Genomic DNA, 24838 nt, shown 5'->3' on the forward strand with positions numbered 1-24838 from the left:
GCCCTGATAAAGGATCAAACCAGGGACCTCTGGTTCCTGGGCTGACACTCACCTGCTGAGCCACACCAGTCGGGTGCAAGAACACTTTCTAAGGAACAGAAACAACTGTGTTTATTAACAATTCAAATGCTGACTCGCATCTGTCAGCCTGGTTGGCTGGTGGACTAGTTGATTCTGTTCTGAGATGACTGGGCAGAGACCTGGGCCTCCCAGATGCCAGTCCTTGTTTTCCTGGGACCAGAGGAACATTCAATGTGACCCCCAAGTTTTCCAGGAGGAACATACAGGTGGGGGCGTCCCAGGAAGCCACAAGGTAGGGTGAGGCACACTAGGCAACTGGTACCATAAAGCTGTGGGATCGGGAACTGAGTGGCCATCCAGTGATGCAGGGTGGAGGAACGACCTGGCCGACCTGCCCATCCTCCCAGACCCAGCCTCAGGGACAGCACAGCAGCAGGCAAATGCGTGGTACCAGCTCACAGCAAAGAAGGAGGAGACGGATGGATCCTTCCTCTAGAGATGGATCCTTCACCCTCCTCCTGGGGTGACCCCGACTGCAGGAGGGAGAGGACGGCCTGGGTCCTGACCGTGTTTCCAGTCTCCTGGCTCTCACCACCTTCCTCTGAGCTGGGTGACCCTCTTCAGCTCCTGCCAAGACCTGAGTGGCCTGGGTCCCTCACGTTCAAGGTGGCCCCATCTGCATGTGTCCTGCACAGTCAGGTGGCTTCACCCAAGCACCAGAACGGGGGGTTGCACTTCTCCCCAACCCCTCTTCTTAATCCCCTCCATCTGATTCCCAGGGCCCCTCACCGATGCCGTCTCCTCCTTCTTTGCTGTGAGCTGGTGTCGTGCATTTCCCTGCTGCTGTGCTGTCCCTGAGGCTGGGTCTGGGAGGATGGGCAGGTGGGCCAGGTCGTTCCTCCACCCTGCATCACTGGATGGCCACTCCGTTCCCGATCCCACAGCTTTATGGTACCAGCTGCCTAGTGTGCCTCACTCTGCCCTGTGGCTTCCTGGGACGCCCCTACCTGTATGTTCCTCCTAGAAAACTTGGGGGTCACATTGAATGTTCCTAGATTTTCCTGCAGTTCACATTCTATTGGGTTTTGGAAGAGTTGATATTGGATGACACCGTCTCTTGTTAACAACATTGAATGACATTCTATTTCGTGTGAGTGTCCTCCTCAAGGAAGTTTTGTGGTTGTCATGGACTCTAGATCAGGAATATATGGACCTGGCCGTGAACGGGGTCTCTACCATATGGCATCGCATTAGCTATGCCTGAGGTTAAAGATGAGTTTCTCCTTCTTTCTCTCCTGATTTGTGTGTAAAACATTTGTCTTCCATCTAGACACCTTGGGAAACTTAATCTTCAAACCTTTTCATTGAGGCTTTTGGCTCTTCTGGTGAAGAAGATCGTATTATCTGCCAATGATAGTCATGACATCCCCCCCCCCCCCCCCCCGCCCCGACCATCAAACCTCTTGTTTCTGTTTCGGGCAGATCTGTTCCTAATGCCATCTTTGTCCCAGGTCTGGCCCAGCTGGTTGTCGCCCAGCCTGGTGCCGGGGGACGGGAAGCCTGGGTCCAGCATCAGGCTGGGCGCTGGGGCCTGTGGCCTCTCGCTGACACCGCTGTGACTTGCCTTCCTGTCATCTGGGCTGAAACCAGCCCCAAACCCACAGCCACTGTTGAGGTGGGTAAAGGTGGGGGCTCCATCCAGACCAGAGGCAGGGAGGGAGGAAGTCCCCCCTTATCACCCAGAGGTCTCCCCCCTGGGCCTTTGGGACTTGCTGGGTCTGTGAGCCCAGCCCTTTCCCTCCTGGGTGCTCGCCCTCCACCACGGGGCCCCCGGCCATGTTGGATCCTGGTTGTTTCCTGTTGAATACCCAGTGTCCCCTGAGGATTCTGATTCTGGGTGCCCCCCGAGACACCAACTTCTCAGCAAGGATGATAGGGACTCTGGCCCCAGGAGGGAATGATGGGTTTCTAGAGACCTGAGCTCTCTAAGTGCTGCAGAGCATCCCTTGATGGTCTCCTCACTGGGCTCACGGGGCACAGAGGACCGGGCAGTGGCTCAGGAGTGTGGGAACCCCTCTTCCTCCTCCTCTCAAACCACTGTCTGGTCCTGTCCCATGCTTGGTGGAGAATGATTCTCAGAATGTCAAAGGCGGAAAAGCCTGTCCCTGGCAGGTGTTCGGCCTCTGCCTGGGGTTGGACACAGCTCCTCCATTCAGAAAGCAAGGAGTGTGAGAGGGGGGTTGGCTCCCAGTGCGGTGGGGGTGCCAGTCATGTGCAGGAGGTGAGGAGAACTAGCAGTAAATTGGCACATCTCACACCCTTTACTGTGTATTTTGACAATCTTGATCATGCATCGGATGTATGAGGACAGCTGAGCAGATGCCTGAGTGTCTGGGGGCGGCCGTTACAGATGCCACAGACCCGGACCTTTAAATAAAGGTTTATTCTGTCACAGTGTTGGAGGCTGGAAGTCTACAATCCAGGTGTCAGCAGTTCCCACAACCTCCAAAGGCTCCACGGAAGCTGTCTCCTCCATCTCATGGTGTTGCTGGCAAACTCTGTCTGCAGGTACAGAGAGTCTGGCCTTTTTGGGGGACACTGTGAGCCTCAAAAGAAGGAGGGGGCAGGGGGCACTGGGCCTGCTGCTCTCCTTCCCCCCACACCCCCATCCCCCGCTCTTGGCTCAGGTGCCAGCCCCCATCCCATCCGTGTGCCTGCTCTGTGTTGTTTCAGAGCATATGATTTACTTATCATTTATTTAGCTCCTCACCCGAGGACATGCTCATGGATTTTAGGGAGAGGCAGGCAGAGAGATGTGAGAAACATCCATCGGTTGCCTCTTGTACGTGTCCCGATCCGGGAATGACCCCTCATCCTAGGTATGAGGCCTGACTGGGAATCAAACCGGAGACCCTTCAGTGCACAGGACGAAGCAAAACATCTCATTTCATTCTTTTTCATGTGCAAACTGTCATCTTACCACTGAAATGTGTCCAGCACCGATATTTTTATTATTTTTATTTTTGTTAATCCTCACCCACATATATTTTCCATTGATTTTTAGAGAAAGTGGAAAGGAGAGGGAGAGAGAGAGGGAAACATCGATGTGAGAGAGACACATTGATTGTTTGCCTCCTGCATGAACCATGACCAGGGCCGAGGAACCTGAAACCAAGGTATGTGACCTTGACCAGAATCAAACATGGGACCCTTCAGTCCACAGGCTGACGCTCTACCCACTGAGTCAAACCAGGTGGGGCTCCAGCACCAATACTGAGTGTCTTCTCAGAGAGGAAACACCATATTTCTTATCTGATAGCTGGTCTGCTGGTCACCACTGGTCCCACTGAAGAGATAAGCCCTGCCTCCTCCCAGGCCCCACCCCAAAGGAGGGTGGCATCCCCTTGGGCCAGTCTGGGCAGGAGGATAAAGGGGCTCAGAGGGCCCAGGACAGAGGCAGACAGACCTGGCATGGTGAGGACACTGCTCAAAGCCCCATCCTCTCCCTTCCCAGGCTGTGTCCCCGCCCCACATCTCCTCACTGGCTCTCATCCCTCCCCTCTCCCCTGCAGATGCTGTGGCTGCTGGTCCTGACTCTCCCCTGTCTGGGGGGCTCCGTACCTGTGACCTCAGGTGGGTCCTGACCCCCAAGCCTGGCTTTTCTCCTAACCCCTGACTGACCCCTCAGAGGCCGCCCCTGGGATGGGTGGCGATCCTCCTCTGAGCGTGGCTCTGAGAGGGACGGAGGATGGGGCCATGTTGAGTGCTGGGCAGCGGTGCCTGGGTCCCTGATGGCTCCTCCTCTGCTTCCCCAGATCCCGGCCCAGGGACTGAGCTGGTGGGCATCATGGGGGGGCATGATGCTGCCGATGGGGCGTGGCCGTGGCAGGTGGGCCTGTGGTTCTTTGATCCAACACGTTCCAAGTGGAGTCTCGAATGTGGGGGCTCCCTCATCCATCCCCAGTGGGTGCTGACCGCTGCCCACTGCATTCCAGGGTAAGTCTGACTCTGCCAGCAACCAGGGGTTGGGTGGACAATGTCGGGAGGCATGTGATGTGTGTTGGGGGCAGATGCTGGGCTGAGTGGCTGCAGACCCCCCACCAGGATTCAGCTTCCTGGCGCTCCCCTTGCCCACCACAGAGGGGAGGTCTCTGGGCTCTGAGGGGCTGGCCCACTCCCTGCCACAGCCTCTCAGAAGCCGTTGGCCTTCTGTCCCCAGGAGAAACCCAGTGACTCAGCACTTGAAGGTCCAACTAGGAGGACTAAGACCCTCATACAGTGACAGTGTGCAGGTGGCCAGGATCATCCGCCACCCCAAGTTCAGGCTTGAAAAGAAAGCAGAAGGTGGGGCGGACGTGGCACTTCTCAAACTGGAGGCCCCCGTGCGACCATCTAACCTCGTCAGGTGGATCCGCCTCCCGCCAGCCTCCCTCTCATTCCCCCCAGGCACACGGTGCTGGGTGACTGGCTGGGGTGACGTTGCTCCTGGAGGTGAGAACCAGGTGACGCGTGGGAGTGGGAGCAGGAGACTGAGGGCGATGCAGGGGGTGGGCCAGGCTTTACAGAGGAGGCTCACGTGGGTTCTGAGCTGGGGTCCCTCCGGGGTCTCCCTTGGGTGTAGGAGGCAGACAGCTCGAGAGGAGTCTGTCAGGAGCAGAGACCAAACTAGCATAAGTGAGGCATGGCCATGGGCATCTTTTTGTGTTAAGTATCACACAAGGATATTTCTTCCATTGATTTTTAGAGAGTGGAAAGGAAGGGGAGAGAGAAACATTGATGTGAGAAGCATATCTTTTAATTATCTCCCTGACTGGGGCTGGGCATTGAACCTGCAAACCAGGTACTTGCCCTTGACCAAGAATCACACCTGGGATCCTTCAGACCAGTGCTCTAACCACTGAGAAACACTGGCAAGGGTGCCATGGGCATTTCTCTCCCTCACTCTGCACCAGGCCGTGTCCTCCCTTACGGGCGTCCCCGTTCTCCCTGAGACTCAATAGTGGGATGGAGGACGAGGAGAGAGAACTTCAGTGACGTGCTCAAGGATTCACTATTAAATGGACAAAGTCAAATTTGACAGTAGGGCCGCTCACTCTGCATTTCTAGGGGAAAGCACTTGCTCTGATTTTTTCCAATAAAAATTATTTGTGGATAAAAATTTATTTCCCTGTTTATATTGGAGCTTGGAGCCCACAGTGTCAGCCTAGAGATTGTCAGCCCATTGGCCTCGAGTGAACCCAGACAGTTGGGGTCTTGGGTGACTCCCTGGGCCCCCCTGGGGGCACTGAGGCTCAGCGTGGGTACTAGAACCCGCGGCCTGTGACTGTACGCCCCCTCAGGACCACAGGCTCACTCAGCATCTTCTCACAGAGCCGCTGCCGCCGCCCCAAAATCTGCAGGAGGTGGAGGTCCCCATCGTGGCGGATGAGATCTGTCGTCAACAATACCTCAGGATCGACAAGGTTATCCAGGATGATGAGCTGTGTGCCGGGAGCCGGGGCCGGGACTCCTGCCAGGTGAGACCCCCAGACTGTGGCCTCCGTCCATTGCTCCTGCCTGCAGGGTCCCTGAGTACTGACCACCTGTCTCCTCTTCCCACAGAGTGACTCTGGGGGTCCCTTGGTCTGTAAATGGAGGGGCACCTGGGTCCAGGTAGGCGTGGTGAGTTGGGGGGAGAGCTGTGGTCTTGCCGATTTTCCTGGAGTCTATGCCCGAGTGACATCCTTCTTGCCTTGGATCCGCGGTCATATTCGTTCCTCTCCTTGAGCCCGGGGCCGGGCAAGGATGCTGCCCATGAGATGAAGACAGGCCCTCCAGGGTGTCTGGGGGACCCTCCCTGCTCCCTCCCAGAGCCAGCTCTTCATTGCACTTAGTGCCTCCTCCACCCCCTCCCCCCGCCCCCACCTGCTCTGAGGTCCTCCTGCCTCAGCACCTCCATCAGCCTCTCTCCCCTGACAGGCAAAAGGGAGAGGCAAGATGTTCTCTGAAGTCCGGCGGGTACTTCAGGACTCCTGCCTCCTCCCCACCCTCTGGAGCTCATTAAACTGCATGAAAAACTGCTCTGGACTCAGTGCACTTACCTGTGGGCACGGCCAAGGCGGCCAGTGGGCGGTCCGGCTGCTGGGGGAGCCCAGGCTCTGGGAGGTGGACCAGGTGGGATGGGCAGCTGTGGCTGCAGCTGGAAGAGGGCGACCTGGCGGCTCTCTTGGCTGGGGTGGAGGGGAGTCTGCTGCCCGGGGCTGGAGGTCACAGCCCGGAGGGCCGCCCCCAGAGGGTGCAGACCGCCCCTCTCCCTCCTTCAGTCGCAGTCAGTGTGTCATGGAGGCTTTAATGACCTGCACGTGGCCGCATGCAAACAGGAGGTGCTGTGTTTCCATGGTCACCGCTGCTCCCTCGACCAGGGGGCGGGCCGAACCCCCATTTTCCAATGTGATCAACTCCTGGGACCAAATGAAGTGCAGCCTCATTTCCACCAGATCCTCAGTCTCCCATCCTGAGCTTCTCCAGAGCAGGGCGGACATGCAGGGGCCTGGGACCAGCCAGTCCCCATCTTCCCTGCCCCGGCCTCCAGCTCCCCCAGCTCCCGGGTCCTGGTTGGTTGGAGGCGGCCAGAGAGGAGGGTGGAGAGGGGACCCCCATCCCCCCAGGCTGCTGTCCTGGCGCTGGCGCCCCTGCTGGAGACGCACCGCGGTGCACCGCCCCTCAGGCCCGCAGAGCCACTCCTTTCTCCCCGGGGGTGGGAGGGGCTCCCAGCGGACAGAGGAGCTTCAGTTTCAAATCCAGGGAGTGAGAAGGGGCTGTGGAGCCCCTCCTGCCCCAGGCAGTGACGTGCACTTCCTGCTGGAGAAGGATTTGGGGGGCATGGCCGGGGCCCGGCTGGGGTGGGTCCCACACCTGCAGGTTGGGGCCAGGACCCAGGAGGGCCTGTGGAGCCCGAGGCAGCCTGTGCTGTGGGTGAGGGGGCTCCATACCCTGCAGCGACAGGGTGCTCCCCAGTCTGATTCTACAATGGGGTGGCGGCCTCCCAGACCTCTCAGTGCCAGGACCCCTGCCCCCGAGGCCAGGGTGGAAAGCCCTCCTCTCTCACTATGACCTGGTCCTTAGGGGAGGCCTGGGCTCAGAGTTAGGGAGAGTGGAAGCTGCAGGGCAGGCGGATGTGGAGCTGCGTCCCCCATGTGCCCGGGACTGAAGTCTGGGTTCCTGGCAGTCAGGAGCTCTCCAGGAAAGCCTTTTCCTGGGAAAATGAGGCCAGAGACTCAGCTGGAAGGCACCACCGGGCAGGTGGCCCCCCTTGGAGATCTGCTCTGCCCAGGGAGGGAGGAGGGGGTGACACACCCAGCCTGGCCCTGGGCCCTCCCTCACGTTCTGCCTAAGTGACTGCCTGTCCACGGGGCCCTGTGGGTGGGCAGGTGCCAGGTGGTCCACACACATCCAGGTCCCCTGTGCCCGCCAGGAGGGTGTGTGCTGCCTGCCTTGCCATTGGGTTTTGGGGGACTGTGAGTCTTTGCAGGGCTTTCCTCCCTGGGTGAGGGTGTAGTCAGACCTTTAGTGATTCCTGGATTAATAATGAGGGTCTGAGTGCCTCAGAGTCCAGCGCTCCCAAGGGAGGGAGTAGGACCTAGAACTTGGTGGTGGAAGGAAGGCTGGAGTGAGACACGCCTGGGCCTGGGGCTGTGTCTGCAGGCATGGCCACAGTGTGGACCCGCATGGCTCTTTATCCAGAGGATGGGCTCAGGGCTGCTGCCCGCTACCCTCACTCCCTCCATCTGGCCTGGAATCACTACCCTAGCACAGCTTCCTGGGCTCAGCACTAAGGCAAGGTGGACAGAGCCAGATGCCTGGGTGGAGATGGAGGGGCCTGTTGCCTCTGGCTTCTGAAATCTGTTCTGACTGAACCCTGGGCCTGCAGAGGTGGGGGACACTGAGCCAGCAGGGCTGTGTCCCCCAAAAGAGACCCCTGCAGGTTAGGTCAGTGCCCATGGGGACCCTGGGGAAGGCCCACAGACGTTGGCCTCTTCCCCTTGTCTGAGGTGAGATAGGCACCTTCAGGGCTTGGAATGGAGACTCCATGCAGGGCCATGCCCTTCCAGGTGGACATCACACCTCAGTCACCACCAGGCTCTCCCCCTGTGTGGGTCCTGGGGTCCCAGTGACAGCCCATGACTCGGGGGAGGTGTGAGCTTAAAACAACACAAATGCATCCTCTCACCGGCTGGAGGCCAGAAGCCCGCAATCAAGTTGTTCTGGGGCCACAGCTCCTCCCAGGCTCCTGCTCCTGCAGCTGCTGGTGGTGCTGGGACCCTTGGTTGGGGAGGAACCTCTGGACTCCCACCCAGTCCTCCCCACCCCTCTGATATGTGCTGGTCGTGGGTGGGAGACGCAGCATCCTCAAGCTGTAAGCTCTTATCAATGTACAGCCCTTCCCACAGTCCCACTCACAGGATTTCTCAGGACTCATGACATGTTAACTTTCAGGTTTTGATGACAGGTTTGTGGGAGTAAAAAGTTATCATTAAACTCTTTTGCTTTGATTGAAAAGAGAACTAACCTTGGGTTACACAACACAATTGTATTTGACAAGAAAATCCCTGAGTGAAATTTTTTTCTTTTGTTAATCCTCACCGAGGATATTTTTTCAGCTTTTTTTATTTTTTTTGTCTTTTTTTTTTTATTATTGTCTAAAGTTTTACATATGTCTCCTTTTCCCCTCAATTGACCCCTGCTACCGCCCGGCCCCCAGCCATTCCCACCCTTGGCAAGCACTCACCGCCCCAGTGTCTGTGTCCATTGGTTATGCTGATATGCATGTGTACAAGTCCTTTGGTTGCTCTCTAACCGCCCCCTGCCCCGCCATTTGTCTCTGCATCTATTTTTGTTCATCAGATTATGTATTTTTTTCCCATTGATTTTTAGAGAGTGGAAGGGAGGGGGAGAGAGAGAGAGAAACATGGCGGTGAGAGAGACACATTGATTGGTTGCCTCCCACACAGGCCCCAAGGAGGGCCAGGGATCCAGCCTGCAACCGATGTAGGTGCCCTTGAATGGAATCCAACCTGAGACCCTTCAGTCTGAGGGCTGACATTCTAACCATTGAGCCAAACCAGCCATGGGGAATGAAATATATTTTGTTGACACAAAAACTGAGAAAATGCTAAACTGGCACTAGTTAGTACTCCTCTCCCCTCCCCAGTGTCTTCTGTTGGAGCATCTGATTTTAAGATGAATAAGATCTGAAAGGTTTGGAGTGGCCGGGGTCACTCACCTATGATGCGAGGCCATCATGTATCAAAAGAACTTTATTTCAGGCACCTGGGTGCAGGTGGGCTGAGGCCGAAAAAGCAATCAGCAGTGACTGAAGGGGGAGGCAGGGTTTTGTTACCTTCCGCTGGCTGCAAACACTTCTGCTGACTTAAGGGTCAGGTCCTTGGTTCCTCCCATCACCAGAGGTCTAGTGGTTATCTAGGCTATGCCAGGCTCAAGGCTGCAAGCTTTCTGCAAGAAAACTGCTAAGCACATAAGTTTTCTCCGCCCCGTTTTATTCTCTTTAACACTTTCAAGATCAAGTTGCCTTCTGAACTGAAGTTCTTGGTCATGAGCCAAAAGAACAAACTTCTCTATAAAGTTTAGATGTGCGGTTGCTTGAGAAGAAAAATAAGTCCTCTTAAATGTTAATGACTTAAGATTAAGGAGTGTCTTCGATCAGTAAATTCTAACAACTGAGGTTATAATATCTAATCTCAAGGTTGTGTGAATCTCATGAAAATGTCAACAATTGTTTTTGTTCCAATGTTTGTCAAAGAAAAATGCTTTATTCACTGTAATTATAAGAAATGTTACTCGTGCTCTGTTAATCATGACTGTTCTGCTCTGATCAGAGAAAGCACATTCTCACCTGGCTGGGAGTGTGCGCCATGGGCCGGGGCAGCTCGCACGGGAATGCAGTCCGTCCTCCTGTCCGCCACTAATGGAGAGAATTACCACCTCCTGACTGAGATCATCTAGTCCTGGAGGCATCTGCTCTCACAACCCCCAGCCCCTATTACCTGTAGTCTGGTCCCGGGTGCCCGGAGGCATCCACCCTCTGTGACCCCAGCCACCCAGCCTGCATGACCTGTAACCTGTAATGATGACCCCGTGCCCACGTTCCCATGCCTGTCCTTCCTACCTTCCCCGTCATCTCTGTCCTTCTTCCCAATATAAGCGGTGGCTGATGGTGGGGTGTGTTATGGGTTGGCTCAACGAGATAGACCACTGACTCAGAATTTAAATTTAAGAGCCTTTTATTAAGCTGGCCAGCTGACCACAGCGCCTATCTCCCCCTCTGGGAGATTCGGAGCATTTGGCAGAGATCAAGGGTGCAGTATGATCCTTTATAGCACAACAGTGTTACCTTAGAAGTTCATGGAAAGTTCATAAGCACAAAGGGGGGGTAAACAGAGTCACACCTGGCTGGAGCGTATCATAACACATTGTTTTTCTAAGACAATCTAGCAATTTTTCTTCTATGGTTCCTAACCCTGACACAATCCTCCATACGTCAGTCCCCCCTCCCAGCACATTCTGTAACATTCTGTAACCCTTCCATGCCGCAGTCCCTCACCCTAGCACATTCCCTACTGGTCTTATGCCCGAATCAAATCTTTGATTCAGTGCCCTCCTCTACAATATGAAATTCAGGAGGCATTTGGCAATGTAGGGGTCGAGCCACCGGGGAAGAGTCTGGCATTTGATGGTGAAGAATTGGCCAGGGTCTCGGCCACTGACATAGAATTCTCCTTCCCATTGGTCAGTTCACCAGGCGAGAGGCATGAGAAGGACGGAGTTACAGTGCCTCTTTCCTGCGACTTTGATGGCGGTTGGAGCACTTAGTACCACCCATCTAGGTTCCAAGCTGTTAGGGTCGTGGCACTTCACCCAGACGAGATTACCCAGAGAGAAGGCAGGCTGTGTTGGACTGGATCTCAGCACGTCCTCCTCCTGTATGGCTCTCACCACCCGTGCTGACATGGCGCTGCTCTGCAAAGCCTGTAAGGACTTAAGCAAATTTCGGGTAGACAGCCGGGCAATTTCTTCCTCCCTTAGGCGGGGAAGAAGAGGTGGCGGCCTGCCAAACATAATTTCAAAAGGGGTGAGTCCTTTTATATACGGAATACACCTAGCTCTGAGGAGGGCAAAAGGAAGGAGACTTACCCAGTTTTCGCCAGTCTCTAATTTTAATTTAGTTAATGTTTCCGTCAAGATCCGATTTATCCTCTCTACCTGTCCAGAACTCTGTGGTCTATAAACACAATGCAATTTCCAAGTAACTCTCAGGGCCTTAACTATGGATTGTAACTTTGGCGATAAACGCCGGGCCATCGTCGGACCCCATATATAGTGGTAGGCTAAACCGGGGGACAATTTTAGTGAGGAGTTTTCTAACTACTACCTATGCTGTCTCTGCCTTGGTTGGGTATGCCTCAGGCCAGCCAGAGAAGGTATCAATGAAAACCAGCAATTATTTATACCCTCCTTGTCCTCCTGGTATCTTGGTGAAGTCCACTTCCCAGTGTTCTCCAGGGTTCTGACCTCAGAATCGCTGTCCCGGCGCAGCCACAACAGGGGGCCCTTGGTTTACCCGGGCACACACTTGGCACCTTCTAGCCAAGTCTTGGGATATTTTCTGGAGCCCTGGGATGTAAAATTCTCCTCCCAGTAGTTCTGATAGCTTCGTTCCCCCCAGGTGGGTGCTCTAGTGGGCCTGGGAAGCAATGGTCCACCCCAGGGCTTCTGGCACTATAGGCCTCCCATCTGGCAGAATTAGCCATCCAGCCTCTCCTTCTCAGGCCCTTAGTTTCTCAGCTAGCCTCTGCTCCTCCGGCAGATGAGTAGGCTTCTCTGGGAGCCTTCCTGCTGGCAGGGCTACGAGAACTTCTAGGGGCCCTACTGGTCTTTTAGCCACTTCCTTGGCCTCCTGTAAGGGCAGTGTGAGGAGATATATCCTTGCAGTCCCTGCGTAGGTCTGACAGAGCCAGTGCCAGGGTGCTCACCAGGGCTTCTTAGATCTCCCCTGGCTCCTCCTCATGTCACTACTGCCGCCCTCGCATACCGGGTACCTTCCTCTACGAAGCTGCTCCCGTCCGTGTAGAGGGTCTCATCTGGATTCTGCAGGGGCTGGTCCACAAGGTCCTCACGGAGGGAAGTGAGGGTAGTCAGTGTCTCCTCGCAGTCACGAAAAGGGGCCTCTGCCTTCTCATCAGGGAGGAGTGTGGCCAGGTTCAAGGCAGCTGTTTTCAGGAACCTAAATTGTTTACTTTTTTTCCCTTTCCCCATCAGAGGGCCTGAGTGAGTGCTATGAGTTCTACAAGGAAGTCCACCTTTTGACCCCCCATTGTCAGGGTCATTCTGGGCTCCTGGGGGCTAGCTGAGCCCCGACAACCCCAATCCACCTCCTCCATCAGCATGGGAGGGAGTTGGTTCCCCCACATGTTCAGGGCACTCCCTTTTCCAATGTCCTTCCTTTCTGCAAAATGCACATTGATTTTTTCTTAAGCCTGGGTTGGACTCCTTTTCTTCTGCGAGGCTTTTCTTTGCCCTTGTTGTCTCTCCAGCCCCTTGGGCCTCCTTCCTCGCTCAGGGCCAGGAGGACCTTGGCCATCCGGGTGTTTAAATCTGCCATCGGGTCCTCCCGATTGTCAAAAACCTTCTGGGCCACCTCAACCAACTTAGAGATTGATTTCCCCTCAAAGCCTTCTAATTTCTGTCATTTTTTCCTAATATTTGGGGTCGACTGGGAAACAAATGCAACATTGACAGCCCTCCGACTTTCCGGGGCATCAGGGTTAGGCCCCTGGACTGTCTCTGTCACCTTACAGAGGTTTGTGGGTCTCCAAGCAGCAGCTCGGATGCCCCCTAATAGAGTCTGGCGATACCGATCGAGAGCCTCCTTTCCCCTGTCACTATTGGGGTTCCAGTTGGGTTGCCTGGAGGGAAACACAGCCCTTAATCTGTACTAAAGGAGCTTTATTTCCTTACAGGGTCTTACATGTCACAGGACCTCACAGGGTCTGTAATTCCTGTAACAGAGGGCTAGTATTCACCACTTTATTAACCCCCTCTGTTCTAGACAGGCCTTCCCCAGTTTCCTACAGTTGAGGTTTTGTGCCACCCCTGACATGGGCATGGTCGCACAGGCCTGTAAGACAGTATACAGGTTGCTAACTGTCAACTGTCTCTCAATAGAGACCAAAATTTAATGGGTATTTTTCTTTGCCCACCTGGGCAACTGCCCTCTCAGCAGCTAGACACCTTTTACTTTTTGGGTTCACCCCACATAGCCTTTTTCCAGGACAGTTTACACATAGGCCAGTTCTTCGTTCTAGCCACAAATACAGTTTGTCCAATTTCCTTAAAATGTATTCTGGCACAGGAGAAAGTTGTTTTGCTGTACATAGGTAGCTTAACCCTTTACAACTGGGCTCGGACCTCTGCCTAGCAAACTGCAGTCTATAAGTTCAATATGCAGCCTCCGGTCCTCCTAACCCAACGAGGTTTTGGCTAGTCTCTGAGTCAGACTTCTCCTCTCTTGGAGAATTTCAAAGTCCTGATGGCTCCCAGGTCCAGGGAGAGTGCCCTTTTCTTAACTCTGTTTATTAGTTACAGGGCCCTGCTTTCCTTGTCTTCCCACCAGTCCCCTTTATGGCAGAGCAGCGACCAGGCCTCTTTGAAGGGAGTGTACTGGAAGGGGATATCAGCTCCCCCTCTTCCAGCAGCAACAGGTACTAAACCCTTTCAGTACATTTGCAAGCAGGGAGCTTTTACTAGCTCTATCTGCAGCTTTCATAGATCTCAGGCTTGCTACTTTATTTCTGGGGCTGTAGGAAGGCTAGTACTAGTCACTGGCTTCTGGCTTAACTGCTGTAGCCTGCAAGCCAAAGGCCCAAGTACTTTCTCGCTGCTGCTGCTGCTGCTGCTTCTTTTTTTTTAGGGCCACTGCAGGCAGCTCAGGCATCCAGCCCCCCTTCTTTGATCATTCATTCCCCAATCTGGTCTGGAGCTGGGGAATAGCGCCTCCATCTGCCTTGCATCCCCAGAGTGCTGCCTGTCTAGCCCCAGATCTAGAGGGCCGGCCTGCCGTAGTGGCAACATAGGAACTGCAGGACTGGCAGATGTCGCAAGGTCCTGCAGGTTCTCCCCTCTCTCTCTGTCAAGAGCTGGTGGCGTGGCCTGGGCCTGAGGCCAGGGCTCAGCCAGATCCGGCGCCTGGGGACCATAGGGGGCGGCCGGCTAATGGGTTCTCCCCTCTCTCCCTGAAGGACCGGGGAGCCTTTCCCTTCTGGGGCCCGGCCAAAAGAATTGTCTGTCTCTGTCCCAATTTTCTCCTCGGGAGGCAAGCCCTCATCCACCGGGGTTTCTTGGACAATATGTCAACCCAAACCTGAATATAAGGAATTTGATTAGGGTGCCCTGGGCGGCCGTATATGACATAATGGACCCGGTAGGCAGTGGTCAGATCAAAAGACCCTGCATCCGGCCACCCCTCCTGGAAAGTGGGCCACTCCTGTTCACAGAATCGCTGTAAATCAAAAGCATTAACATTATAACTTTTAAATCTACCCCAGAACTTTAGTTTAATACAGTAAATTACAACCTAGGTAAGAGCAACTGATAGACAGAAATCTTTATTAACTAAGTAGGCTGATTCCCCTTTAACAGTGAGCAAAAGACTCTGAGAAAAAATAATTCTCGCAGCTGCCAGAGGCTTTGAAGACTATTAAAGGGGCCAGCCCAAACGCTCAGCCAAGCATATCAACAGAAAGCAGAATAAATCAAAGTAGCTTTTACTTTACACAGACCAGTAATGATTTACACTTTCTTAGTAGACCAGCCCAGGCTGGAGCTGTATCTAGTCCTTCTCTGTAGTAATTTGGCTAGTCCCACACAAACAAACTTTGTCCCGACCCCATGATGATCGGTGGTGAGAGACAGACAAGGGAGGGGGTGACCTGTTTTCACAGATCCTCACGCAGATGCCCGCCTGGCCGCGTCCCTTGGGAGCTTAGATTCGTCGTAGCTAAGGTGCACCCGTATAAACCCCGGGCCTGGTCACCTCCACATGGGGGTGAGTCACCGTTATGCCATATGACGAATCGCGGAACCGCAGGTTGGGGCCCACTCGGACTCCGTAACCGAAGTCGTGGAGCCACACAAAGGAGAGGAGAGGGCAGGCCCCCTCCCTCCACACTCACACACTTTCACCAGACATTCACTCAGAGTTTAAACAATCCACCCAATTTCTAACAATTTCCCAATTCCTGAGGGAGCTCTATAGCTTCCCGGGAGGTGATCAAGCTCCCCTTCCACTCACCCAGAGTGGGCCTGACTGATAGGGGGTCGACGAAGATGACTGACCCTATCCCATTTGACAAAGACAAAGACAACAAAGAACAAAGACAAAATAAACCAGCCAAATGCAACCCAAGGTTGCCCGGAACCTGCAGCTCGCTCCTTGAAGTCCTGAAAATTTTCAAAAAACATTGCAGCAGGGTGTACACAGAAGCAGACAACTTTTTGACAATAAACACCAAGACAAACAAATACCAGACAGACAAACCCAGTGCAGCCTACAGCCGCACGAACCAGGGACCCCGGCCACCGTCGTGGCCGCGGGTCAGGACCAGGAGTACCGCTGCGTCCAGCCCTCCGTATAGGTCCTTCCGTGGGACGTCCCAATTCCTGTTTAACGACCGGTCTCTTACCTCTCTCGAGAGTCCAGGTGGCTCGGTTTCCGAATTGAAAGTTTTGGGTGGACTGGAGGCCTCCTTGGTAATCGTTCTCCACAGGTGTGGGGTATCTCGCTGAGTGCCCGGCGACAAGTGGGGGAGAGCCTCCTGCCTTGAATAGGGGGTCCCTCTCACCCCTGCCGGGGGAGAGCCTCCTGCCCTAAACAAGGGGTCCCTCTCACCCCTGCCGGGGGAGAGCCTCCTGCCTTGAATAGGGGGTCCCTCTCACCACTGCCGGGGGAGAGCCTCCTGCCCTAAACAAGGGGTCCCTCTCACCTCTGCCGGGGGAGAGCCTCCTGCCTTGAATAGGGAGTCCCTCTCCTCCCCGTCAGGGGAGAGCCTCCAGCCCTAAACAAGGGGTCCCTCTCCTCCCTGCCGGGTATCTCGCTGGGGCCTCCAAATGTTATGGGTTGGCTCAACGAGATAGACCACTGACTCAGAATTTAAATTTAAGAGCCTTTTATTAAGCTTGCCAGCTGACCACAGTGCCTATCTCCCCCTCTGGGAGATTCGGAGCATGTGGCAGAGATCAAGGGTGCAGTATGATCCTTTATAGCACAACAGTGTTACCTTAGAAGTTCATGGAAAGTTCATAAGCACAAAGGGGGGGTAAACAGAGTCACACCTGGCTGGAGCGTATCATAACACATTGTTTTTCTAAGACAATCTAGCAATTTTTCTTCTATGGTTCCTAACCCTGACACAATCCTCCATACGTCAGTCCCTCCTCCCAGCACATTCTGTAACATTCTGTAACCCTTCCATGCTGCAGTCCCTCACCCTAGCACAGGGTGCAGAGCAGATTTCTGTGGGTGACCTGCTGCTCTCCCCTCCCGCCGGCAGGACTGGAATAAAGGCTCCTACATGATTCCACCCCGTCTCTGCTGAATTGGCTCAGGTGTTGACAGGCAGCCCGGACCCACGGGTTGTCCGGTGCCAAGTTCACATAAACAGAAGCGCACACTGTGTGGCCTCTGCACCTGCCTATTTCACTGAACATAATGTTTCAAGGGAACATTGTCCTTTGTAGTTTCCTGCTCAGTTTCCTTTTGGGTCAGTTGGCCTCTACATCCTGAGCATCTCTGTGGGTGTGAGGGGCCCTCTATGGGAACAGGCCCCCTTCACCAGGCATTTGTGTGCCCCTCCCCCTCCTCCATCTCCCTCTGCCCATCAGAATTGATTGAAATCTCTCATTTGCTGCCACCTCCCTCCTGCTCTCTGCCCTTTGCTTTCATGTCATTGGTCCAGGAGGGAGATGCTATAGAGGTGATGGCCGCTCCAACACGGGTGCCCAGGGACAGTCAGGACTTGGGAGAAGGCACCCACAGAAAAACACACACGTGCCCTGTTGTTGGTTAGTGTCCAGCCTTCCCTGCCCCCAACTAGGGACACTGTGGGCACCTCTCCTCCCTGCTGCTCTCTGCCACCCGCCAAGTTCAGGTTTCCTTCCTCCCTGGAACTCAGTTCCAGACGGTGAGTCCCTGACCCCTGATTCCTGTGTTTAGGCTGGGGAGCCTCTGACTGTGGCTTCTGGGAGCCCAGCCCTCAGCAGCTGGAGCCAGGTGGGAGCTGAGGAGGCCCCCCTGGGATGGGGCCTTGCTGGGGTCCAACCCCAGCAGGTCCAGGGGTCCCCAAAGGTGTGGACGGAGTCGGCGAAGAAGGAATGACACGGAGACAGCGTTCATTTGATCAGCAGCCTAGCCAGGTTCTCTAGCTAAGTTCTGGTCAGGATCTCCAGCGAAGTTCTGGTTAGGATCTCCAGCCAGGTTCTGTGTCCATGTTCTCTTGCTAGGTTCTCCAGCCAGGTTCTCCAGGTTCTCCAGCCAGGTTCTGTAGCCATGTTCCCTCGCTGGATTCTCCAGCCAGGTTCTGTCCAGGTTCTCCAGCCAGGTTCTGTAGCCATGTTCCCTCGCTAGGTTCTCTTGCCATGTCCTAGCCAGGTTCTGTAGCCAGGTTCTGTCTCTAGGTTCTTCAGCCAGGTTCTCTCGCTAGGTTCTGTCTCTAGGTTCTGTAGCCAGTTTCTGTCCAGGATCTTTTGCCATGTTCTCTTGCTAGGTTGTCTCTAGGTTCTGTATCTAGGTTCTGTCTCTAGGTTGTGTGTCTAGGTTCTGTGTCTCTTGGTTCTGTCTTCTAAGTTCTGTGTCCTGTTGTCTTGTTACATCTGTATTTATATCAGTTGATTCAATCCTATCAATCTCTATTCCAAAGGTTAGGGCATTTCTTATCTCCATTCCAGGGAGTAAAGATTATGTAGCTTAAGCATGATTGTTCATAGTTAAAGTGATTAATTACCCGCCTGGCACTTAGTTAAGGGGTTTTATTCCCTCCCTAACTTCGGGGGAAAATCCTTACCTGGGGAAACAACCTTTCTCAGAGAGGTGACCTTGGTTAAAACACATAGCGCCTAGAAGGTGAGCAAACATATTAAGAACAGTATGCCATATACGCCAGGTCCCTTGAAACAGCAAGGATGGACCGGCTCCGGCAGGGCCTGGGAGCTGGACACTGCTGCCTGGCCGGCCATGGGAAGCAGCGCTGACAACGGGGACACAGATCAGGGAATTTGGGGGGATGCTGAGCTCAGTGCAGGCCCTGGAGGAAGATGCCAACACGCTGTCAGTGAGGAGCTGGTCACTGAAGGCCACACACAGAGCAGAAGGGGACTGGAAGGCATGGGGCAGAGAGAGTGAGCGCCACCAGGAGCCGAGCTCAGGGACAGGGATGCTCCCTGGGGTGATGGATGGCCAAGGCCAGGGCCTGGCGAGAACATAGTGGGTTCTGCTACGGGGAAAGGTGACATCCGGTTTCTGCCCAGGAAACTCGAGTCCCCAGGTCCCCTGAGCCCGCAGAGTGCCCCTCCCCCCTTACCGAGAGCCAGCACCCCCATCCGGTATGAGTCTCCTGTGGCTGCTGTCACAGCTCACCCCGGGCACATGAATCATCTCACCATCCTGCCCTCAGGAGGCTCTCATGGGCTGAATCCAGGTGTCCACTGGTTCCTCCTGTAGGTCCTGGCCTTTCCCAGCTTCTGGAACGTGTCCCAGCCTTTCCTGTGGCATTCCTGAGGCCTGTGATCCATGTGGCCCACCTGGAGAATTGGAATGACCCCCTCTCAAGGTCACCGGTTATTATTTCATTCCATCTGCCTCCCTTATCCCCTTTGCCAGGTAACCTGACATGTTTGCAGTTCCTGGGGATTAGGACCTGGATGCCTTTGGGGGCCATTATTCTGCCCTCTGAGCCTCTTTATAATGCGAAGCCTTCTCCCTGAGAAGACCTGCCCTCCTCTCCTGAGCACTGGGCTGTAGGGGGTGGGAGGCAGCCCAGCCCTGCAGGCCCCTGAGAGGAAGTGACTGGGAGAAGGAGCTCTGGGATCTGGCCTAGAGGCTCCTGCGGGAGCGGAGAGGACGCCCCAGGGCTGGTGTCCAGACCCTGGGAGCCATGGCTGGACGGGCAGGAGCCCTGCCCTGGCATCAGCGCCCCCAGGAGAAGGGGCCGGAAAACCTGCTGGAGCGCCTGGTCCGAGGGCGCCCAGGGGACATGCCCTGGGGAACGCACTGCCAGAGGCCCTGCGCGATCAGCAGCTGTGTGGGCCTTGCTTTCTCTCTTTGTTAATCCTCAGCAGAGGGTATTTTTCCACTGGTTTTCTAGAGAGAGTGGAAGGGAGTGAGAGAAGGAGAGAGAGAGAGAGAGAGAGAGAGAGATCAGTTGGTTGCCTCCTGCATGGTCTGGACTGAACCTACAGCCCAGGTTTTGTTTGAATCCTCACTGAGGATGTTGCCCATTGCTTTCAGAGCAAAGTAGGGAGGGAGGGACGGAGAGAAACATTGATGTGAGAGAGACACACCGACTGCTTGGCTACTGCACGCAATCCAACTGGGGGGGCTGGGAGGGAACGACAGCCCAGGTCCATGCCCTTGACTGGGAACTGACCCCGAGACCCTTCAGTGCGGGGCTGAGGCCGTCACCAAGGAGCCCAACCGGCCAGGGCAGGGCTTTCCTTTCTGGCTGGACGTGATGGTCAGAGGCGCCGCCTCCCCATGAGCTTGCTGCTGGCGGGAGGCCCAGGCCCACCTGCTGCTCGTTTGCCATCTCCCAACCGGGAATCCAGGTGGTTGGTGGCCACCCACCCACAGTGGAGCTTAGGCCTGTGGGTGCAGCTTCCATACTGGGGCCCGAGTGGAGGCATCAAAACTACACCCTCAGGGCGGGACCTGGAAAGCACAGCTGAAGCTGTGAAGGTGGCTCTCTCTGGGCAAGAAGCCTTCCTGCAGGCCACAGGGCACTCTCCCCCCCAGTGACTGTCACCTGGGGCCTCGCTCCCCCCCAGTGACTGTCACCTGGGGCCTCGCTCCCCCCCAGTGACTGTCACCTGGGGCCTCGCTCCCACCAGTGACTGTCACCTGGGGCCTCGCTCCCCCCCAGTGACTGTCACCTGGGGCCTCGCTCCCCCCAGTGACTGTCACCTGGGGCCTCACTCCCCACCAGTGACTGTCACCTGGGTCCTCGCTCCCCCCCAGTGACTGTCACCTGGGGCCTCACTCCCCACCAGTGACTGTCACCTGGGGCCTCGCTCCCACCAGTGACTGTCACCTGGGGCCTCGCTCCCCCCCCCCCCCCGTGACTGTCACCTGGGGCCTCGCTCCCCCCAGTGACTGTCACCTGGGGCCTCGCTCCCCCACAGTGACTGTCACCTGGGGCCTCGCTCCCCCCAGTGACTGTCACCTGGGGCCTCGCTCCCCGCAGTGATTGTCACCTGGGGCCCTGTCCCTGGAGTCCGGGGCAGTGACCCTGGAAGTAGGAGCAGCCCCGCCTGCGTCACTGCTGGGACCTGGGGGCGTGGTGCTCCCCTCCCTGCACAGGGGTGTCAGTCCTGGTCCCGAGGACAGGGGACAGCAGAGGCCCCTGAGCAGCTATAGCTGTGCCTTTTCTCTCAGAGCTCCTGGTGCCCAGGGACCGGCGGCAGGAAGCAGAGGCACCGAGGTGGCAGGTGTCTTCGTGTCCTGTGGCTGCCTAAGGAATTACCAGACACTCGGGAGTCTTAGAACAACAGGGATTTAGTCTGAGCTCTGGGACCAGGTGTCTGAAATGAGCCGCCAGCAGGGGGTCCCTTCTCTGAGGCTCAGGGAGAGAATGCATCCCAGGCTCCCTCCCAGCTCCTGGGGGCGGCCATCCCTGGTGTTCCTGGCTGCACCGCCTAATTCCAGTCTCCTCCTCCATGGCCACACGTCTGCCCTTCCTGTCTCTGTGCTCTTCCCACAAGGACACCAGTCATATTGGATGAGGGCCCCTCCTTCATGCCCTCATCCAACCCTGATTACATGGCGAAGGCTATTTCCAAAGGAGGTCCCATTCACAAGTGCCAGGGGGTAGGACTTAGGCATATGTTTTGGGGGACACACGTACCCTCTAACAGCAGGGGTACCTGACTCTGCTAACCCAGAGCAGGTAGAGCTGTGGCAGCCATGGGCAGGAGGAAGGTGTGTAGCCCAGGTGAACCCCGGGGTGTCCCACACACTCTCGCCCTATTTTGATGATAAGTGGACAATTGGAGCAGGCAAGGCCTCCGAAGGGCTTGGGACCAGGAACGAGGTCCCCCGAGGTGTTTGAGTCAGGGCCAGGCCCGCAGAGGTGGGGCTGAGGGGGAGGGGACCTGGAGAACATGATAGGGACCCTGCAGAGGCAGCGCTGGCCTCTGCCCTCCAGCCCTTCTCTCTGGCTTCCCCAGGAGGAGCGTCTGCTGGAGCCCGAAGGGGCTGCTCCCCAGCCGGGCCAGGGACAGAAGCCCTGGGCGGTCCCCCTCCTGGGCACTGAGTCGTTTCCTTGGGCACCTGAGAGCCTGGCTCTAGTGTCCAGGCTGTTGAGACACCTGCTGTGGCTCCTGTGGAGACCAGCCGGGGTCCCTGCCACCTCAGCATCTGTTCAGGGAGTGGCCCAGGAACGCTGGGGGCTGCACAGAATGACTCGCCCTGGCTGATGGCTCACAGTTGCCGCTTCTCCCGGGGGAGCTGTTCCTAATGCCGCTCCTCCCAGGCCCAGGCGCTGGGCAGCGGGTCTGAGGTGCACCTGTGAGAGCTGCTCCCGCTGAGACCTGGCTCTTACTTGTCTGCACAGCTGGCCATGCGCCTCTGGGGGCAGGGGAAGCAGGCTGAGCGGCATGGCCCATGGACCCTCCAGAGGTGGGCCAGCTGAGCACAGGTTTTTGGGTTTTTTTGCTTTGCTTTGTATTTTTCAGGTTGTTAAAGAACAGGAAGTCGCCTTTTTGTTCTTTTGTTCTATTAAAAAATAGCTTTGCTAATCCTGACCCTAGGGTATATTTTCCATTGATTTCTGGAGAGAGTGGAAAGGTGGGAGATGGAAAGGGGAGGGAGTGGGAAAGGGGGGAGAGAGAGCAGGGGTGGGTGAGGGAGAGATCAGTAGGAGAGAGACACATTGATTGGTTGCCTCCCACACATGGAACCTGCACTGGAAATCAAACCTGAGACCCTTAGGTGGGCGGGCCACTGTTCTAACCATTGTTCAAACCACTGGCCTGGACTAATTTGTATATTTTTAATGTCCAGGAACTGCTTGGTCATTATCTGCTTGGTTATTATCCGATATGAGAAGAAAACTGTATGTAATCCTTGTTTCATAAATGCAGTGTCTTCTCCAACCTCCCTGAAAACTTACGCAAACTTCTTCTATTCCTCATCATTACTAGTTAAATAGATCTGAATAACTTTTTTTTTCTATTTGTTTTTCCTTTGGTTTCTAACTTTCCAACTCAATGCTTTCCTGGTCAGCCCCAACAGTTTTCTTCATATGTAAGAGCAAATCACTAAGTTTTGGGCTGGTTTATGACAAAAATTACCACCATACACAAGTATACTTAAAGAAAAGAAGGGAGAGGGCTAGAGAGATAGAAACATCAATGAGAGAGAGAGGGGGACATCATTGATCAGCTGCCTCCTGCACGCCCCCTACTGGGGAATGAGCCAGCAACCTGGGCATGTGCCCTGATTGGGAATCAAACCAGGTACCTCTTGGTTCCTGGGCTGACACTCACCTGCAGAGCCACACCAGTCGGGTGCAAAAACACTTTTCTAAGGAGCAGAAACAACTGTGTTTATTAACAGTTCAAATGCTGACTCGCATCTGTCAGCCTGGTTGGCTGGTGGACTAGTTGATTCTGTTCTAAGATGACTGGGCGGAGACCTGGGCCTCCCAGATGCCAATGCTCTGTTTTCCTGGGACCAGAGGTTCCCTAGAGATGGATCCTTCACCCTCCTCCTGGGGTGACCCCGACTGCAGGAGGGAGAGGACGGCCTGGGTCCTGACCGTGTTTCCAGTCTCCTGGCTCTCACCACCTTCCTCTGAGCTGGGTGACCCTCTCCAGCTCCTGCCAAGATCTGAGTTGCCTGGGTCCCTCACGTTCAAGGTGGCCCCATCTGCATGTGTCCTGCACAGTGGGGTGGCTTCACCCAAGCACCAGAACAGGGGGTCGCACTTCTCCCCAAGCCCCTCTTCTTCATCCCCTCCATCTGATTCCCAGGGCCCCTCACCGATGCCGTCTCCTCCTTCTTTGCTGTGAGCTGGTGCCGTGCATTTGTCTGCTGCTGTGCTGTCCCTGAGGCTGGGTCTGGGAGGATGGGCAGGTGGGCCAGGTCGTTCCTCCACCCTGCATCACTGGATGGCCACTCCATTCCCGATCCCACAGCTTTATGGTACCAGCTGCCTAGTGTGCCTCACCCTACCCTGTGGCTTCCTGGGACGCCCCCACCTGTATGTTCCTCCTGGAAAACTTGGGGGTCACATTGAATGTTCCTAGATTTTCCTGCAGTTCACATTCTATTGGGTTTTGGAAGAGTTGATATTGGATGACACCGTCTCTTGTTAACAACATTGAATGACATTTTATTTCGTGTGAGTGTCCTCCTCAAGTAAGTCTTGTGGTTGTCACGGACTCTAGATTAGGAATGTATGGAGCTAGCCGTGAATGGAGTCTCTACCATATGGTATCGCATTAGCTATGCCTGGGGTTAAAGATGAGTTTCTCCTTCTTTCTCTCCTGATTTGTGTGTAAAACATTTGTCTTACATCTAGACACCTTGGGAAACTTAATCTTCAAACCTTTTCATTGAGGCTTTTGGCTCTTCTGGGAAGAAGATCGTATTATCTGCCAATGATGGTCATGCCATCCCCCGCCCCCCCCCCCCCCCCCAGACCATCAAACCTCTTGTTTCTGTTTCGGGCAGATCTGTTCCTAATGCCATCTTTGTCCCAGGTCTGGCCCAGCTGGTTATCGCCCAGCCTGGTGCCGGGGGATGGGAAGCCTGGGTCCAGCAACAGGCTGGGCGCTGGGGCCTGCGGCCTCTCGCTGACACCGCTGTGACTTGCCTTCCTGTCATCTGGGCTGAAACCAGCCCCAAACCCACAGCCACTGTTGAGGTGGGTAAAGGTGGGGGCTCCATCCAGACCAGAGGCAGGGAGGGAGGAAGTCCCCCCTTATCACCCAGAGGTCTCCCCGCTGGGCCTGTGGGACTTGCTGGGTCTGTGAGCCAAGCCCCTTCCCTCCTGGGTGCTCGCCCTCCACCACGGGGCCCCCGGCCATGTTGGATCCTGGTTGTTTCCTGTTGAATACCCAGTGTCCCCTGAGGATTCTGATTCTGAGTGCCCCCCGAGACACCAACTTCTCAGCAAGGATGATAGGGACTCTGGCCCCAAGAGGGAATGATGGGTTTCTAGAGACCTGAGCTCTCTAAGTGCTGCAGAGCATCCCTTGATGGTCTCCTCACTGGGCTCACGGGGGACAGAGGACCAAGCAGTGGCTCAGGAGTGTGGGAACCCCTCTTCCTCCTCCTCTCAAACCACTGTCTGGTCCTGTCCCATGCTTGGTGGAGAATGATTCTCAGAATGTCAAAGGCGGAAAAGCCTGTCCCTGGCAGGTGTTCGGCCTCTGCCTGGGGTTGGACACAGCTCCTCCATTCAGAAAGCAAGGAGTGTGAGAGGGGGGTTGGCTCCCAGTGCGGTGGGGGTGCCAGTCATGTGCAGGAGGTGAGGAGAGCTAGCACTAA

The 24838-nt window shown here is 55.4% G+C and overlaps 1 protein-coding gene across 1 annotated transcript; it reads left to right on the forward strand.

The window, feature by feature from the left end:
• Nucleotides 1–3208: 3208 nt before the first annotated feature.
• Nucleotides 3209–6013, forward strand: LOC132232881 (mastin-like). The gene is made up of 5 exons (XM_059692591.1): nt 3209–3654; nt 3837–4017; nt 4241–4512; nt 5392–5537; nt 5623–6013. Exons 1-5 carry the CDS (start codon nt 3594–3596, stop codon nt 5785–5787), a joined length of 825 nt encoding a protein of 274 aa, XP_059548574.1. The 5' UTR covers nt 3209–3593; the 3' UTR covers nt 5788–6013.
• The last annotated feature ends 18825 nt before the right edge of the window (nt 6014–24838 follow it).

The sequence above is a fragment of the Myotis daubentonii genome, chromosome 4, assembly GCF_963259705.1.
Source record: "Myotis daubentonii chromosome 4, mMyoDau2.1, whole genome shotgun sequence".
NCBI lineage: Eukaryota > Metazoa > Chordata > Mammalia > Chiroptera > Vespertilionidae > Myotis > Myotis daubentonii.